This window comes from Podarcis muralis, chromosome 16, assembly GCF_964188315.1.
Source record: "Podarcis muralis chromosome 16, rPodMur119.hap1.1, whole genome shotgun sequence".
Taxonomy (NCBI): Eukaryota; Metazoa; Chordata; class Lepidosauria; order Squamata; family Lacertidae; genus Podarcis; species Podarcis muralis.
The window spans coordinates 42,156,184-42,173,524 of record NC_135670.1 but is presented as its reverse complement, the minus strand read 5'-3'; the positions used below and the strand labels follow the sequence as shown (position 1 = coordinate 42,173,524).

At 47.1% G+C, this 17,341-nt stretch overlaps 1 protein-coding gene across 14 annotated transcripts in view; it reads left to right on the top strand.

Annotated features, from left to right (window-relative positions):
- MYO18B (myosin XVIIIB) overlaps positions 1–17,341 on the top strand; it is a 362,275-nt gene that overhangs the window by 153,468 nt on the left and 191,466 nt on the right. For all 14 annotated transcript variants that reach the window (XR_013390943.1, XR_013390944.1, XM_077920002.1 and 11 more), the window contains 2 exons: positions 1,643–1,706; positions 10,751–10,895. Coding sequence is in view for 12 of the 14 variants with exons in the window: in XM_077920002.1 (XP_077776128.1) it covers positions 1,643–1,706; positions 10,751–10,895 (209 nt within the window). In the remaining 2 variants the exon portion in view is untranslated. The remainder of the gene's footprint in view (positions 1–1,642; positions 1,707–10,750; positions 10,896–17,341) is intronic.

Here is a 17,341-nt window from a genome sequence, read left to right as displayed (position 1 = left end):
CCCTTTTAAAATAATGTTACCATATGTAGTTGTATAGAGATTATTTTTTAGGATGGGGTTGGAGTTCTAGACCTCCCATAGAGCAAGGTTTTGGACTGCCTTTTATTTGTGAGTTGTTAATGCACACATATTTCACACATGTTCCATAGGAAGCACAGAGAAGGGGAAGGATGCACCAACTCAGATGGCTTTAAAAGAGATCAAGGACTCAGCTACATTTGTAAAAAAATATGTTTTGAATGCATTATAAACATGCAATACCAGATGGCACCAGAGAGCAAAAAAAATCTATGCAATTTTTCATAGCGGTTTTTTCCTTTTTTTTATAATGATTTAATTTCTGACTTATAGCTCCCCCCCCCCCCTGTGAGTAGATCCACCCTCAGACAAATTCACCAAGGATAAAGCTACTCGAAGGCTACTAGCCACAGTCAGGGGCAGTTATACTTCTGAATAGCAGATGCTGGAAACCACAGTAAGGGTCCTGCTTGCTGATTCCCCACAGCCATCTTGGGTGGTGAGTGTGACAACAGGATGCTGGACTAAATGAGCCCCCATTGGCCTGATCCAGCAGGAGTCTTCATATGTTCTTATGTTTTTAGTTGTCTGAGCAGGACCCCTTGTCCTGAATGCTCTCTGCCTCACTTGGCCTTGTGGCTGGGCTCTGCCTCCTTCCTGTGCAGCCTCACGCGCCTTGTGTGTGAGGACAGATTCTGAGCTGCAGCTTCAAATACCAAGCCCAGACTCTTCTTCTGTTCTTATGCAAATGAACTGGAGCTGTGCAAGATGGTGCATGCTCTGGTTCTGGAATTCATTTTCCAAAATACTTCTAGTTAAATCCGAATTCAGGAGGAATGGAAGGCAGAGTCAAAAGTTCAACAGAGGAACAAAGCAAATGAAATTGTTCTTCTCTTCCTTGAACACTATGCAGGAGCAGACCACTCATTATCATTTAATTCGTGTTTCCTTAAGAAACTCTGGGAGGAAGGTCAACTTTATGTGCCCATTTTACAAAGGGCAGAACTGAGCCCCCCAGGATAATGCCATGGCCGCCATGGGACTTGAATCCAGTGCTCTTATACCCAAGTGCCATTTTCAGTTATTTGGGTCACAATGACCCAGTCAGGGGCAGTGCCATGCATTCCATTCCCGGAGGTTTCTCCTTTGCTCTTGGAGTAAATGACGTTTGAGAGATCAGCAGAAATCACTGGCGAATAGACCCAAAGAGAGAAACCTCTGTTGGATAGAGCTATCCTCTTTGCCTAAAAGTAACACTCTTGGCTTTATTTTATCTGTGTTGTTATAGTTTGTGTAAGCTGCCTTGAGTCTCAGTCTGGGGAAAAGGTGGGGAAATAAATATTACAACAACAACAACCATGCCCAAAGTTTGAGGTCAATGGATGATCTGCCTTGATTTGTCTCTCCATCTGGGATCAGTTCTCCACCTCGGAAGCACCAGCTACTCCTGTCCTGCTTGTGGGCTTCCCAAAATTGACCACTGCTGGGAATGGGGTGCTGGACTCGAGAGGTCTTTGATCTGACCAAGCAGCCAGGTTGTTGTTTTTTTAAATTACTCTTTAGGCGGCTGCATCTGATGTGAGGGATTTATTTTTTAATGTGCGTGTGTTTCCCCCGCAACTAGGACTATGCTGCATTTGCATCAGATGGCGGAGAACAGCACCTTTGGCATCAGACCGTGTCAGAAGGTAGGCAGCTGAATTAGCCTTCCTCCTCCCCACCCCGTTGCTATATGAATCCTTGAGCACAAAGTATGGAGGTTAGTTTCAGTAGCATTGAGACCAGGTCTCTGCCCCAAGGAACTTGCTTTCCTTGGGGGGGGGGTAGAACTCCTTTGTTGTATTGCCTGTGTTTTGATGCAAAAAGTGAGGCATGATGGTTAGCGTTTCTAATGAAAAAAGGATGAGGATTATGGGAGAGAAAGGAGGGCAGGACCGGTGGTGGGGTAGGATGGGAAAGAACAATGTGCTTGGGGGAATAGTACCAGCCAGGACTGGCTCAAGGCATATTATTATTTGTTTGTTTATTGCATTTATATTCCACTTGTTGCTCCAAGTAACTCAAGATGGCATACATGGTCCCCCCATTTTATCCTCACAACAGCCACCCTGTAGGGTAGGCTAGGCTGAGAGACGGTGACTGGTCCAAGGATACCTAGTGAGCTTCATGGCTGAGTCAGGATTTGATCCCTGGTCAGCTGGGTCCAGGGGCTTTGTCAGTGGGTAGCTAGAGTCCCAGGCCTTTGCTCATGGGCCCTAAAGTGCCTGGTCCTTCCTAGAATCAAATCCTGCATGATATCTTTGCAGCATAATTTGATGTGCCTATTCATACAGTTATATGCATTGTCAAATGCATCTATTTATGGGCTGGTTACCCAAGAAACCTGGAGTGTACATACCTATGCATACCCTGGAGAGGTGTTGCTGCCAGACAAGGGGCTCACTTCATATAAGGCGGCTTCCAATGTTCCCACTCCTAGCCAGTGGCATCCCTCTTTCTGTTGGTGGAAGACCAAATGCTTGGATCCAAGTAGCTGGCTTCTACAGGGTCAGGTTTTATTTAGTTAGAAAGGATTTTGTTCTCCCCAATTGCATGTGTGATGCAAAGAAAAAGTAAGATGACCTGACCTCCTGAGGCCGGGAGTTCCATAGGCAGGGCACCACCGTGTAAAAAGCCCTCTCACCTCTTGCCGCCAATCTTGCCTCAGAAGTAGGGCTGTAGGATGGTCATTGTTTTCTTTTCTGTCCTGTATTTGTCACAGTCAGTGACTCTCCAAGGATTCTGACAGAAGTCTTGTCCCTTCAGCAGCCCCACTGTCAGGGAGTCTTGATAACAAATGAGTGTAGTTAATTTTTTTTAAAAAAGATTTATTGCAAAAACAAAGTTCACCGGAGTGGTGATCACAGCCGTCCGTTCATAAATCAAAGATGTCCCTTCTAAGGAGGGTGTTTCTGGTGAGACCAGAAACAGCTTAACTTCCTCTTGTGACGTATTCTGTCTTGAAGACCCCCCCCCCCCCCATATGCCTAGACCGTGGGCTCCCACCCCTTCCTCATTCTCTGAGAGTATACTTCCGTGGTCTTTCCCGCTCTCTGAGCTGCTTCTGTCCCGCTCTCTGAGCTGCTTCTGTTTCTAGCTCCTGCATTTTATCCTTCACTGGCGCACTGGCACTGCTGCCAACTTTCCGAAATGCTATCAGTTGGCATTCCTAAGGGAGGGGGAGTTCGCTATGGGCTATAATCCTCCTGTCTTGTAATTAACCCTCACTCTTCCTGGTTCCTTTCTTCACTAGGAGCTGCAAACTTCCCTTGAGGGCTGGCTCATTTATGACACCTACGAATTGAGAGACCCCCATAAACTACAGACCCTTCTAGGGGGCAAACTTCTGCATGCAAATGGAATTCCCACCCCCCTGCCCACTGTAATATTGGCTCCCACCTTGTAGACAAAGCCTAGGCAGTCGCCACTGCCATCCTCAGAAGGTGAAGAAAGAGGGATATTTTTAAATCCTGGATTGGATTTGGTCCAGAGCACTCCTTGTCCCCAATTGCACAGTATAACATTTCTCTAGTGTGCTGTGTTCTGTCCTGCTCTTTCGTTATATAAGCCAGGCCTGTTCGGGAGCAGTATTCTATGCAATGTAAGCATAGAAGCAAATGGGCATGCATTTCCATGCACTTAAATGTACTTACTCTTGCATGTGAATGTGCTGAATCTACAGAGTGAAATCCTGCTCCCCTGTCAGCAGGAGATGGTGGTTGGAACATATGGAGAAACACCCATTTCTTCTCCAGGTCCTGGAAATGGTGCCAGCAATTTAGGGAAGGGAACATTGGAAGCAGCCTTACATGGAGGGCTCACCCACACTTAGCTTTGCACTGCATTTCTCAGAAGTCAGACCATTGGTCCACCAAGCTCAGTATTGTCTACACTGACTGGCAGCAGCTCTAGCAGCTCTCTAAGGCAGGGGTCCCCAAAGGGCCCCCTCAGGGCTGGACTATAGTTTGAAAAAAATATGAACAAATTCCCATGCACACTGCACATATTTTATTTGTAGTGCACAAAAATTTTTAATCAACATAAACTTATAAGTATTTCAATGGGAAGTATGGGCCTGCTTTTGGCTAATGAGCCAAATTGGTCAATATCACCAATGTTCGTCCCTACAACCCAGCCTACACATGGATCTCCCTCACTCCCATGGCCCAGTCTATGTGCAGGCCTTTCATGCCCCCATGCACAGTGGAAGGCAAGCCAAACCTGCGGCCGAGGCTGGCGAGCTTCCCTGCAAGCATCCGTCCTCCAGCAACTCTGGGCATCTTCCTCTCCTGACCTCGGGCAGGCCGGATCCAGGACCGTGGCGGGACACATCCAGCCTGCGGGCTGTAGTTTGGGGATCCCTGCTCTAAGGTTTCAGGCAAGATTCTCTCCCAACCCTACCTGGAGATGCTGGGCATTGAACCTGGGAGCTTCTGTTTGCAATGCAGATACTCGGTCATGGAGCTATGGTGCTTTCTAATGGGAAGGTCTTCTGTGAACAGTAGCATCCTCCCACCACAACTGGTGCCCTCCAGATGTTTTTGACTGCAGCTCTCATCTGCCCCTGTCAGCATGACCATATGATGCTGGGGCTGATGGGAATTCTATTCCAGAACACTTGGGCCAAAGCTTGGATCTTCAGTGGGTAGGTCTGCTGACAGCTGACAGAAGGTGGCTCGCAACAACTGTCCTGGGACCAGCTAAGAGGAGAGTCCACAAATTCATGTTTGGATGAAAGCTATACCACATCAATTTCTAAAAATGAGTTGGTAGTTTAAAAATATTCTTATAAAGAAATAAGCGTGGGTTCCAGGTCTGAAAAAGTTTAAGGTGTTGTTTTCTGCATTTGAATTTTGTGAGCTTGGGAAAAATGGATTCCAGATGGGTTTCATGTAAGGTCCAACATATTCCTCCATTATCTAGCTGACAATTTCATTTCTCAGAAGTTGGAAGAAGCAACAAGGGAATCATCTATCTTGGACCTGGTCCTCACCCACAGTCAGTGGCGGAGCAACATGCTGCAACCCCTGGACTGGAGAACAGGCGGGGGCGTGGCTGGCGCATGTCCCGAGGTTGCATGGCATGTGGCGCATGTCCCAGGGTGTGGCGGCCGTGATGGCACCCTTTCCCCAAATGCTACCTGGTGCGATGCGCTCCCCCCGCCCCCCTCCGCACACCAGTACTGACCTAACCCAAAGAGAACTCGTTAATGGTTCCTCTTCATCCTGGAAAATTGTTACAAGTTGGGTGCTGCAGGGTTCTGTCTTGGGACTGTTGTTCAATGTCTTTATAAATGACTTGGATGAAGGAATTGAGGGGATGCTCATCAAATGTGCAGATTGCACATTTGATGAGCATCCCCTGAGAGGGGTGGCTAATGCCGTAGAAGAAATAACTGGGATTCAAAATGACCTTAACAGATTGGAGAACAGGGCCCAGGCTAACAAAATGAATTTCAATAGGGACAAATGTAAGGTTCTCCACTTAGGCAGGAAGAACCAGATGCATAAATGGGGGTCACCTGGCTTACTAGCAGTAAATGTGAAAGGAACTTAACATGAGTCAACAGTGTGATGCAGCTGCAAAAAAGAAAGAAAGCTAATGTCATCGTAGGCTGCATCAACAGTAGAGTGTCCCAATCAAGGGAAGTAAAAGTCCCACTCTATTCTGCCTTGGTGAGAGCACACCTGGAATACTGTGTCCAATTCTGGGCACCACAATTTAAGAAGGACATTGACAAGCTGGAAAGTGTGCAGAGGCGGGCAACCAAGATGATTAAGGGTCTGGAAACCAAGCCTTATGAGGAACGGTTGAAGGAGCTGAGTATTCTTAGCCTAGAAAAGAGGAGACAGAGATTTCATAGCCATCTTCAAATATCTCAAGGGCTGTCTCATGGAAGATGGAGCAAGCTTGTTTTCTCCTACTCTGGAGGGTAGGACTCAAACCAATGGCTTCAAGTTACATTAAAGGAGATTCCAACTAAACATCAGGAAGAACTTTCTGACAGAAGAGCTGTTCAACACTGGAATGTTCTTCCTTGGCAGGTAGTGGACTCTTCTTCCTTGGAGGTTTTTAAACAGAGGTTGGATGGTCATCTGTCATGGATGCTTTAGCTGAGATTCCTGCATTGCAGGGGGTTGGACTAGAGGACCCTTGGGGCTCCCTTCCAACTCTCCAGTTCTGTGATTCTATGTCTGAACAGGCCAGTGTCAGTTGCAGATTTGGAAAATTCAAGTTTCAGGTGGTGTCAGGCTGCCAGGCGAGGCTTACCTTCCCCCTCTCTGTGGATAACAGCATGAAGCGAAAGCAGTCTTTTGCCGCAGTAGAGAGGTTTATTGAACACAGCACAAACATAGTGTCCATTCTTATTGTGCAGGTGCTCCCAATTAAGTTTCTCCCACTTCCCTCTAGTTACTTCCATCTTCCTGTCTCCTCACCACGTGATCCCTTCACCACTGAGCCTTCTGAGAAGCTGCCCTATCTGGTGGCCTGGCTCTCGGGCTCATGGGCTGCACACTTTCTAGTAAGGGAGATTCAAACAGCTCTCTCTCTTCCCGTTCCTCTCCCCTTGGTTGCTCTTCTCCCAGCTCCGTCCAACTGTCAGTTCCCGAACTGTGTCCTTCCATGAACCATTGCTCTGGGTCGATACTATCCTCCTGCTCCAGAGGAGCTTCAGGATTAGGCCCTTGCGCAGAGGGAGAGGGGGCTCACACCATTCTTCCTCAGAGCAATACCCTTTAGTCTGGTTCCTGACATCTGGTTTGTTTTTTTCACATGTGAAGATTTTAATTGTCTCCCTGGCACATTTGATGTCAGCGTCTGATTGTTCACAGGGAAGAAATAGGGAAGGTGAGAGATTAGTGATGCAAATATGCACTTAGGCCAATGTAGGCTCCAATCGGCATCCCATTTATGCCAGAGCTGCTTTGAGCTTCCCTGCGGAGTGAAATGACTGGCTTGTGCCAGGACTCCTTCAGTTTTTTTTCTGTTATCATTGAGTCTGCTGCTGTCAACACCCTCTGTGTGTCTGGGCTGGGCGACCCACCTTGAACTTGTGCTGTTAGCACTTTCCACCATAGCCCGATTTATTCTGCTGACTTGTGCAGAAACACTGAGTGGAGGATTTTGTGTGTCTGGAGGGACACTGCAGTGGGGGAGGCAGACTCTAAGCACCACTGCATGAAGAATCCCCCTGAAAGGCTGTGTCTTTGCACTTTTCCTTGCTTGGCTGTAGCGAAATGCGCAAGAATGGAAGGCAGACTACAAGGACACATGAAGAGGGTTACAGTGGCTTTCTTAGGCAGGCAGGGAAGATGGGGGAAGGGGTGAGCACTCCCAGCTATTGTAGGTCTCCATTTCCCAGATACTGTCCTGACCCCCACCCCAACTGAAGTTTCCACAGGAGGCAGTGATGGGACATGGCCACAAATTTGGATGGCTTTAAAAGTGGATTCAACAAATTTATGGAGGAGAGGGCCTTGCTCTGCCTTCACAGTCAGAAGCAGCCATGCTTGTGGGTTTCCCATTGTCATCTGGTTGGCCACTGTGAGAACAGGATGCTGGACTAAGTGGGCCATGTTCCAGCAGGTGGGCCTGTTCCAGCAGACTATTCTTTGGTTCTTACATTATTATTCCTTGGAAGCCACCCAGTGGCAGAGATTTAGAGAGGAGCCTTGCTGCTTGTGTCTATGCCTCTACTGCCAAAGGCACACAGCCAACTAACCTGCAAATCTGGAGGAGTGAGGCATCGGGTCTTTCAGCAGGCAATGCTCTCAACCCCCAAAACAAAACAGAGGCGTGTCACTGAAAGTAGCTGGAGTGAATGCCAAGCTAGGACTCATGCTTCTTTTCAAACCATGTTCTGAAGTTTGTTTCATGATCAGAACAATCCTCTCAAGTGATTGTTTTCACCCTGCTTTAAAAGCAACACTTCAAAGAATGGCTCAAAAAAATAAATACACACACACACACACACACACACACACACACACACAAACTTAGCAAAACAGGATTCCCAATGAAATGGTCTGCCTCACAGCCAGAGGCTCTACTCCAAGGAAGCACTGAGGAGGACTGTGACAGATTGGAGCTTTGCTGTGTGTTCTCTGATGTGGTGACACATGCTGTCTGTTGAAGTTGAATGGGGAGGGGCCCTTAGATGTCTGAAAGAGTTCTGGGACTTGCTGGTTAATGGGATTTTCTGCCGTCCTCAGCAGATGCTCAGCCCTTCTGTCTATTCCAGCTGTAGTGTTTCAGAAAGTTGCTTTGAGCCAAACACACTCCCCTTTGAAAGCTTCAAGATCTCAAGTCTCAAATGTTTGGTAGCCAAGAGCATGGCTTAATTAGAACTGGAAACACTATTGAAAAGGTTTACTTTTCAAATACATTTAAGTAGGAATTACTCAGCCTTGGAGAAGCCCCTTCCTTGGGTCTCTGTCACTCACCTGTGACTGTCAGAGTCACTCACCTGTCGGTCACTCATCCATTCTGAATGGGTAGAAAGAAGCACAGAGCTATGACATACAGAGAGGCATCAGGCAACCTCACTGGAGGAGGACTGGTGATTCTGGCCATGTATCTGAGTCAGTAATCACAACACAGAGAATTGCCAGAGTTAGAATTAATCATCCTAGCAGAGACTGCTTGGAAGTACGGAATTCAACAACAATCAATCATGCAGAGATGCAACGGAGAACCTTTTCTGAAATTAGAAAAAGCTGCCCAGTGCTGGGGAATGACCCCAGTCATGTCCAGTGTGGGAGAGACATGGCAGGATTAACCACCCTGTGCTCTTTCAGCAACTTTGTCTGTGGTCAAGAGCTGTAGGTGCTCATCAAATGGAAGCCCTACTTCCATCTACTGCTCTGAAGTAGGGTCATCTCTGCCTCCAGGTTTTCAACTTTTATGCACATCTTCTGAAAATGCACAAACCTTTTCTCTTGTATGAATGATGCCAGGTTTTAGCTCACTGGTTCCTTTATTTTATCCAGTTTCCTGTTTGGAATCTTAATGGCTCCCCCTTTGTAAAAGCCTTTCCTCAGAAAAGTGGATAAGGCAAAAGAGTAGACCCATATATTGTAGGTGCCTTGGAGGGGTCATGTTTGCCTCCACACAACCATGTGCAGAAGAGTCATAGTTGCTCCTGACAGGGGCAGCCTTTGACACCACCACCACCTCCCCAGGAGAACACAAAGCTAGCGTATTTAGTAATGTTTTTATTGGGAGGAGGAATAAGGAATTGCACCGCCATACTGAATTCTGTCTGTTGATCACACTCAAACACAAGGGACTAGGGATGGAGGAGAAATGTGATTCAATTTGCATTTAAAGGCAAACCTACTTAATTTGCACTTCCCAAAACAAAATGAGTACTGAAGTGCAGCCATTGTTTGAAATCCACACTTGATGAATTTTGCAAGGTTGTCCTTGTAATGGGTATGAGTTACTCGTGCGTAAACTGCCGCCTCTCTAGGTTAAATTGCCTTGTTAAACCGTTCTGACTGCACAGCCCATCTCAGCGTGGCTGCCTCAGTCGCTAGCAGAATCTGTCAGTGGGCGTTTCTTAAACCTCTTCCAGCATAAAAGCTGTTTGACTCCCAGTCTCCTCCTCCTCTCACTGCGCGGGAGTCTTCTGCGCAGGGAGGGCGTGGGTAGTGGAGGACCTGTGCTCTCCTCACTGATGTCCAGTGAAGAGTCCTGGAGCTCTCTCTCCGCTTCCCCCATCTGCCCCCCTTTATCCCTGGTGTTGCGCTGATTTCCTTCCCCCTCTACCGAGCTGCTTCTCCCCCTGGTGCTGGGTCCTTCGCCAGCATCATCTGGGAGCCTCCCCTTCGCCTCTCGCTCTGATGTCAGTTCCCTGACAGTCCTCCAGTCAAGCCATGTGTCCAGAAATGCATGTATTAGGGAAATAACATACAGAAATGTATTACATTAATTTAAATTGTTTTACAAAAATACATTAGGCAAGTTATACATACAAACTATGTGCATGTTATGAGAAATTTGCACTAAAAATGCTGGTGATTTTTTCTTTTAATTGCAAACTGATGTGGGAATGTGGCAAAATATTTTTAAGGTGACATGGAAATGAGGAGAGCTAAACTTAAGACATGGGTATAGCCAAGGAGGGGCAGATCCAAAAATATTATTGAAAAGCATTGAAAGTACTTAATTATCTGAGGTTCTGCTCCCCCTCAGCAGAAGCCTGGCCCCCACAATGTCTTATTTATGGTGTATTTTTGCCTGTGACTTAAGAAACTGAAACGGAAAGATTCTACCATCCTTACAAGGGAAGTAACCTAGGCACTATCTCTCATTCAGTTCTGTAGCTTGGGGGTTCCTTCTACTGGAACCTTCGCCAACCTGGGGCTGGAAGCTGCAGGAGGGGAGGAGAGGGCTCTTGAGCTTGGGTCCTGCTTATGGGTTTCCCTTTGGGGCATTCACTGTGGGAGCAGGATCCTGAATTAGATGGGTCATTGGCCTGACCCAGCAGGTTTTTCTTCGTTTCCTATGTTCACATGCTGGTTTAAGAATAATCAATGTAGGTGATGTATTTTGGAGAGGTTCTGGCCCTGTCAGGTTCTTTTTAAGGGTGCTTTGTATGCTGCCATTCTTTCTGAAGGCACCTTGGTATCTCTGGTCCCAACCCATGCCCTCATGCCATAGACCTGGCTGTTCCTTTCTCTCCTTACAGGCTGAAGAGAAGCAGAAGGCCTCAGCTGCATTTGCTCAGCTCCAGGCTGCCATGGAGATCCTGGGAATTGTGGTGGAGGAGCAGAAGGCCATCTGGCGAGTTTTGGCCGCCATCTACCACCTGGGTGCTGCAGGGGCTTGCAAAGGTAAGACTAACGGCTGGCAAAGGTGGCATTTTGGGCTGGGTGGTTCTACAAGGAGACTGCTGTGCTGGATCCATCTGCTGCAGCCTGAGAAAGGAGATGATGGAGATGTCCCTGTCTCTCATCTCTGCTTTGTAGGCTGCATGGTGCAGCATTTCAGAAAATCAAGCCATCTGCCTGGGCTCATTTGTCTGAATTCCCTGCCCCCTTTTAGCCTATCCTTCTAGGAGCATTGCAGAAAGTCAAGGGATCTCAGTTCAGCCTCTCTGCTTGAGAGGCTGCTGTTTTCATATAATGCTGGTCTTGCACAAGGTCTGCTCTTGGAGATCCCTGGAGTGGGAGGAGAGCCAGAGAAAGTGCAAGACCCTCCAATATGTGTTCTGTCTGAGCCAGCAAGCAGAGTGTGCCACCCACTGCAGAGTTGGCAAAATGTTAAGCCACTTGCTATCTTACATAGAACCATAGAATTGTAGAGGCCTGCCTCATGGAAACAAGCCTGTTTTTTGCTGCTCCAGAGAGTGGTACCCGAACCAACAGATTCAAATAACAAAAGAGGACATTCTGATTAAACTAGGAAGAACGTTCTGAATATAAGAGCCATTTAACAGTGGAACAGACTCCTTGGAGGCTTTTAAACAGAGGTTGGATGGCCATCTGGCATGGATACTTCAGTTGAGATTCCTGCATTGCAGGGGGTTGGACTAGATGACCCTTGGAGAGGCCCTTTCAACTTTACAATGCTATGATTTCCTCAACACCCCTCAGCCTCCCAGGCTGCTCACACTTCCTGATCTGAATATGCCTCCTAGTAGGAGTTCCCTTATTGTGGCTTTCCCTGGGCTTTGAAGAGTGGTTGCCTAGGAAAGCTGCAGAATGCAAATCCCTGGGGTGATAATTTTAGAATGAGAGAAGGGACTCTCACAGCCACCCCTTGGCTCCCTTAAAATTAAAATGTGGGCTAAATATTCAGCACAACAGTAGTCCAAGAGGATAGCAAAATCATACAAGGATCATGAAAGTGTATTATCAGAGATGGCTACAAGCAATGCTTCTGTTCCAGAGGCAGAGTCATGTGCTGCCTATGCACTGGTGGAGGAAGAGGGGACGGAGGGAGCGCCCCGCCCCGGGCAGAGCAATCCCAGTGGGGTTCCATCGTGGTTGCCCCCCCACCCACACTGGGCGCCCCACCCCCACAGGCGGCATACCGCGCCCCCAGGATGCGTGCCAGCCCTGCCCCCGCCTGCTCTCTGCCCTCAGTGCCGGAGCATGAAGCTCTGCCACTGTGCCTATGCACTTGTTTATCCATCTGGCTCCATTCTGAATTTGCACCCTCAGCCTTCATTACCATTTTATTATGGTAATGAACAGAGTTGAGTCTGATACTGCTGGCTCCTCTATCAGCTCCTACCCATCAGTCTCCCAGGTGCCATCAACACTGCCTGGCCTTGCAACTGTATTTTATTTTCTTCTGATTATGATTTGGTGTTGTTGTGTCTGAATTATAGCAAGAAGAATCTTCAATGGAAGTCGTGCTTGTGAAGACTATTTAAATGCAGAGAAAGTGAGAGTGGGGAGGGCATTAAGGAGGGAGAAGGTGGTGCTCTTCATAATTTTTTAAAGATGTGCTCTAACCTAAAGGCAGCTCCTGGTGATTTATGTACTTTGGATTCTAAGCACTTTGGGACTGCAGTGTTGCGAAATCAGCTGGGGGGGCATTTATATACATCTCTGTAGCATGTCACAGCACCATTAATCAACTATAATTATTTTAAAATTAGGAAAGTTCACTGCTTAGGATGATGTCCTTCACCTGCCAAATGCTTAATACCAGAGTTTCCTGAAGATAGTATGAAATATCCAGGAATTTTTGGGAGGCTCTGGGTTCAGTTCTGGAATCAAGCCTTTGATACCCTGTCTAAGGCAACATTTGATAGCAGTGGCTTGTTGATTTCTAAACAGAGGATCACTTCATTGCTCTGTAATGCTTCATTCCAGATTTTTGAAGATTACTTGGGAATTGCAAAGAGTGTGATTGCATCCCCATGTTCCTGCTTTTTTATTGCTGCAATTGTCACATGATAGTTTGGTGATTATGGGTGACACACTGCATGGATATTTCCCTTGCATTTTGAATAGTTGGAGCTTGGTTTCCAATAGTAAAATTACCACTAAAGTTCATGGGTTATTACTAAGGTGGTGATTGCTGCTGCGGCTTCTGCTTCTTCTCCAGCTCATTGCACACAGCTCTTTACAACAAAAGGGAAAGGTCTTATCAGTGGCCATCAGTTGAATGCAACCTGCCCATTCTGTCCATGGCCAACGCTTAAGCCACATTCAAGTCATAACTTTAAAGCACTATGATACCTCTTTAAACAGTCATGTTTCCCCCAAAGGATTATGGGAGCTGTAGTCTGTTAAGGGTGCTGAGCATTGTCAGGAGCCCCCTATACCCCTCCCAGAACTACAGTTCTCAGAGTTTCCTGGGAAGAGGGATTGATTGTATAGCTACTCTGGAAACTGTAGCTCTGGGAGGGTAGGGGAGGAAGTTTCAGACATACGTAGGTGAGTTCATCCCTGTTATAATCTTTTCCAGCAAGGTCACATCAGGAAAAGTTTGATTCTCATGAAAGTAGCTTGACTAGGCCAGATACTTCCTAGTTTATATCTTTACCATATTGCGGGCAATGGAAGGGTGTTGTCTCTGCAAAATAATGAAGTTCTGTGAGGGGGATATCTCCTGACAGCTCTCAGCATCCTTAACAAACTACAGCTCCCAGGAAGCCATGACTGTCTGGAGTGGTGTCATAGTGCTTTAAGTGTATGCTGTGGGCACAGGAGCTGAGTAGACCTTTGCTCCCCAAAAGATGCCTTGTGATGGTGCCTTCTGGCAGCCAAGCAAGTACCTGTGTTGCAGCTCTGAGCTTCCCATCAGGGTCCACTGCCATCTCCTGAGGTCCAGAGAGGGAGCATCAGGGATCAAGAGAGGGCTCAGAATGTGGTCAGGGTGGTTTTCGGTGGTGGTAAGAACAGCCAAGGTGGTTCAGGCTGCCTTGTGGGGCTTCTGAAGGTTCTTCCAGGTCCTCATTTGTTCTCTGTGGGGTTTCTTGCCTCTTTCATACAGGAGGTCTCCATGAGATCTGGACTAGGCAGAATCTTGGCCTGTTTGGAGGAAGTGAATACCAGGCTGCTTCAAGACCAGCTATTTAGTGAGGCACATCCTGCTTCATTCAATCACTTTACAGGGCATCCACATGTCTGCACAAAATCTGACATTTTTCAGGGGTTTGGGAGTGGAAAAATAAATAGCTCTTGTCTCTCTTCTTTCAGCAGCTCACCCTTTGCTCCAAAAATCGATTCTGTTGCCAAAGGGAATCAAAGGACTCACAGATTTAAAAATGGATCAAAGCAAAATAGAAGTGGGCTGAGAGAGAAAAAGATGAATTAGTTCCTATAACTCCAGTCCTCTGCTCTTCCTGCATTCAGTGGTATTCTTGTCAGGACTTTTTTTTATTAATGTATTTGTTTGTTTGTTTTTTTGTTTATTAAACTTATATCCCAAAGTTGCCCAAGGCAGCAAACGTGATAAAATGATAAAAACCTTTTAAAAACAGACCATTCCAGTAGAGATGCAGACTGGGAAATATCTAATCTTAAAAGGCTTGTTGGAAGAGGAAGGTCTTCACCTGGTACCAAAAAGAGGTGGCACCTCTCCAGTCATAGAATCACAAAATTGTAGAGTCGTCTAGTACAAGCTCCTGCAATGCAGGAATCACGGCTAAATGTAATATTCAAGGGAAGGGCATTCCAAAGGCCAGGTGCCACAAAACTAAAGGTCCGACTCCTGTATTTTGCAGAACAGACCTCTTAATAAGAGGGTATCTGCAGCAGGCCTTCTCCTGCAGAGCACAGTGATTGACAGTTGGGGGGGTCTAAAACCCTAGGTGCCTAGGGTCAAAACGATCCCTTTGAGTAGTTGTCGAAGCCAGCCTTCGACAATCTTTGGGGTTGGCTAATTTGGGTAGCCAACCCCAAAGATCAAAGTCTGACAGTCCTTCATGTTGAATGTCACTGAGCCTCCCTGCCAATTCGTGAATGTTATTTAAGTGTCCGGTGATGTTCAAGGATTGGTCAGTCACATATGTGCAACATTCGGCGCCTATCAAAGCACAGGTCCCCCCTTGACTTGACAATAAAAAGTCTGTAGCAATCCTCATTTGTAACCTACCTCAGAGAACTCAGATACCAAAGAATCTGTTATCTGAGTGGCTTCTTGCATGAACTTCAGGAGGATGTCAGTGCGTCTGAGAATATCAACGTGGTTAGATCCAGATCCGTAAGCAGGGAACAGTGCCAGAGCCACAGTCTCTCCATTGGCAGCGATGTTGGAGAGATCTGACAGGTCCTTTGGTTCCCTTTTATTCCTCTGTCTCCCAGGGGGTAGATGCGGGGTGACCCTAATCCCAGGGACAATGTATCCGACAAAGCAGGACCCAGACATGTGTGGGCTTATCCAGGTGTATGCCCGGTGTCTGCACACCCAGAACAAGCCAGTGAGGAACGATTCCATTCTGCCAGATGCAAAGGTCTGCAATAGCATAAGGTCCAAGTGTTGTGGCTTCCAAGTGGGTTGGCGGCCGATTGCGTTGGCCCAGGCGAGGGTGAGGTTTGGAAAAGTCTGGGAACACGTTGGGTTAGTGACAGTCACTTGTCCTGTGGCTAGAATATCAAGGTTGACATTGCAGGTGCTAGTTCCGATAGAGGTCCCTTCTCCGGTGAAGCGGCGACAGAGGGGTCCCTTGGTGGGACCTGTGAGGTACAGATATTGGTGGGTAAGGTTTAAAGCGGTTAAGTTCCAGGAGGCAACATCTCCGGAATGATATTGTTCCAGTGTTATGGCTACTGGAACTAGCGGAAGACTTTGCTGGATGTGGCTGGGTGTGTGGGCACAGATCCAACAGTTCAGGTAGGGAGTTTCTTTAGCCACTTGGCTAAGAAGTTTGATGTAAGAGTTCTGCTCCCAGGACGAAAGGAGATCTTCTCCTGGGAAGGAGAGGTCTGTGCCAAGCTGCCGGGGCGCGATGCCAACCGGGTATAGTGGGTCAGTGGTATTCAGGAGCCGTCTGTCCTTAGCAATCCCACCACATCCCACCAGGGCCAGATGAACTGCATCCAAGAGTATTAAAAGAACTGGCAGATGTGATTTCAGAACCACTGGCAGTCATCTTTGAGAATTCCTGGAGAACAGGCGAAGTCCCGGCAGACTGGAGGAGGGCAAATGTTGTCCCTATTTTCAAAAAGGGGAAAAGCGAGGACCCAAATAATTATCGCCCAGTCAGTCTGACATCAATACCAGGGAAGATTCTGGAGCAGATCATTAAGCAAACAGTCTGTGAGCACCTAGAAAGGAATGCTGTGATCACCAATAGTCAGCATGGATTTCTGAAAAATAAGTCATGTCAGACTAACCTGATCTCGTTTTTTGACAGAATTACAAGCCTGGTAGATGAAGGGAACGCAGTGGATGTAGCCTACCTTGATTTCAGCAAGGCATTTGACAAGGTGCCCCATGATATTCTTGTAAAGAAGCTGGTAAAATGCGGTCTTGACTATGCTACCACTCAGTGGATTTGTAACTGGCTGACTGACCGAACCCAAAGGGTGCTCATCAATGGTTCCTCTTCATCCTGGAGAAGAGTGACTAGTGGGGTGCCACAGGGTTCTGTCTTGGGCCCGGTCTTATTCAACATCTTTATCAACGACTTGGATGATGGACTCAAGGGCATCCTGATCAAATTTGCAGATGACACCAAACTGGGAGGGGTGGCTAACACCCCAGAGGACAGGATCACACTTCAAAACGACCTTGACAGATTAGAGAACTGGGCCAAAACAAACAAGATGAACTTTAACAGGGAGAAATGTAAAGTATTGCACTTGGGCAAAAAAAATGAGAGACACAAATACAAGATGGGTGACACCTGGCTTGAGAGCAGTACATGTGAAAAGGATCTAGGAGTCTTGGTTGACCACAAACTTGACATGAGCCAACAGTGTGACGCGGCAGCTAAAAAAGCCAATGCAATTCTGGGCTGCATCAATAGGAGTATAGCATCTAGATCAAGGGAAGTAATAGTGCCACTGTATTCTGCTCTGGTCAGACCTCACCTGGAGTACTGTGTCCAGTTCTGGGCACCACAGTTCAAGAAGGACACTGACAAACTGGAACGTGTCCAGAGGAGGGCAACCAAAATGGTCAAAGGCCTGGAAACGATGCCTTATGAGGAACGGCTAAGGGAGCTGGGCATGTTTAGCCTGGAGAAGAGGAGGTTAAGGGGTGATATGATAGCCATGTTCAAATATATAAAAGGATGTCACATAGAGGAGGGAGAAAGGTTGTTTTCTGCTGCTCCAGAGAAGCGGACACGGAGCAATGGATCCAAACTACAAGA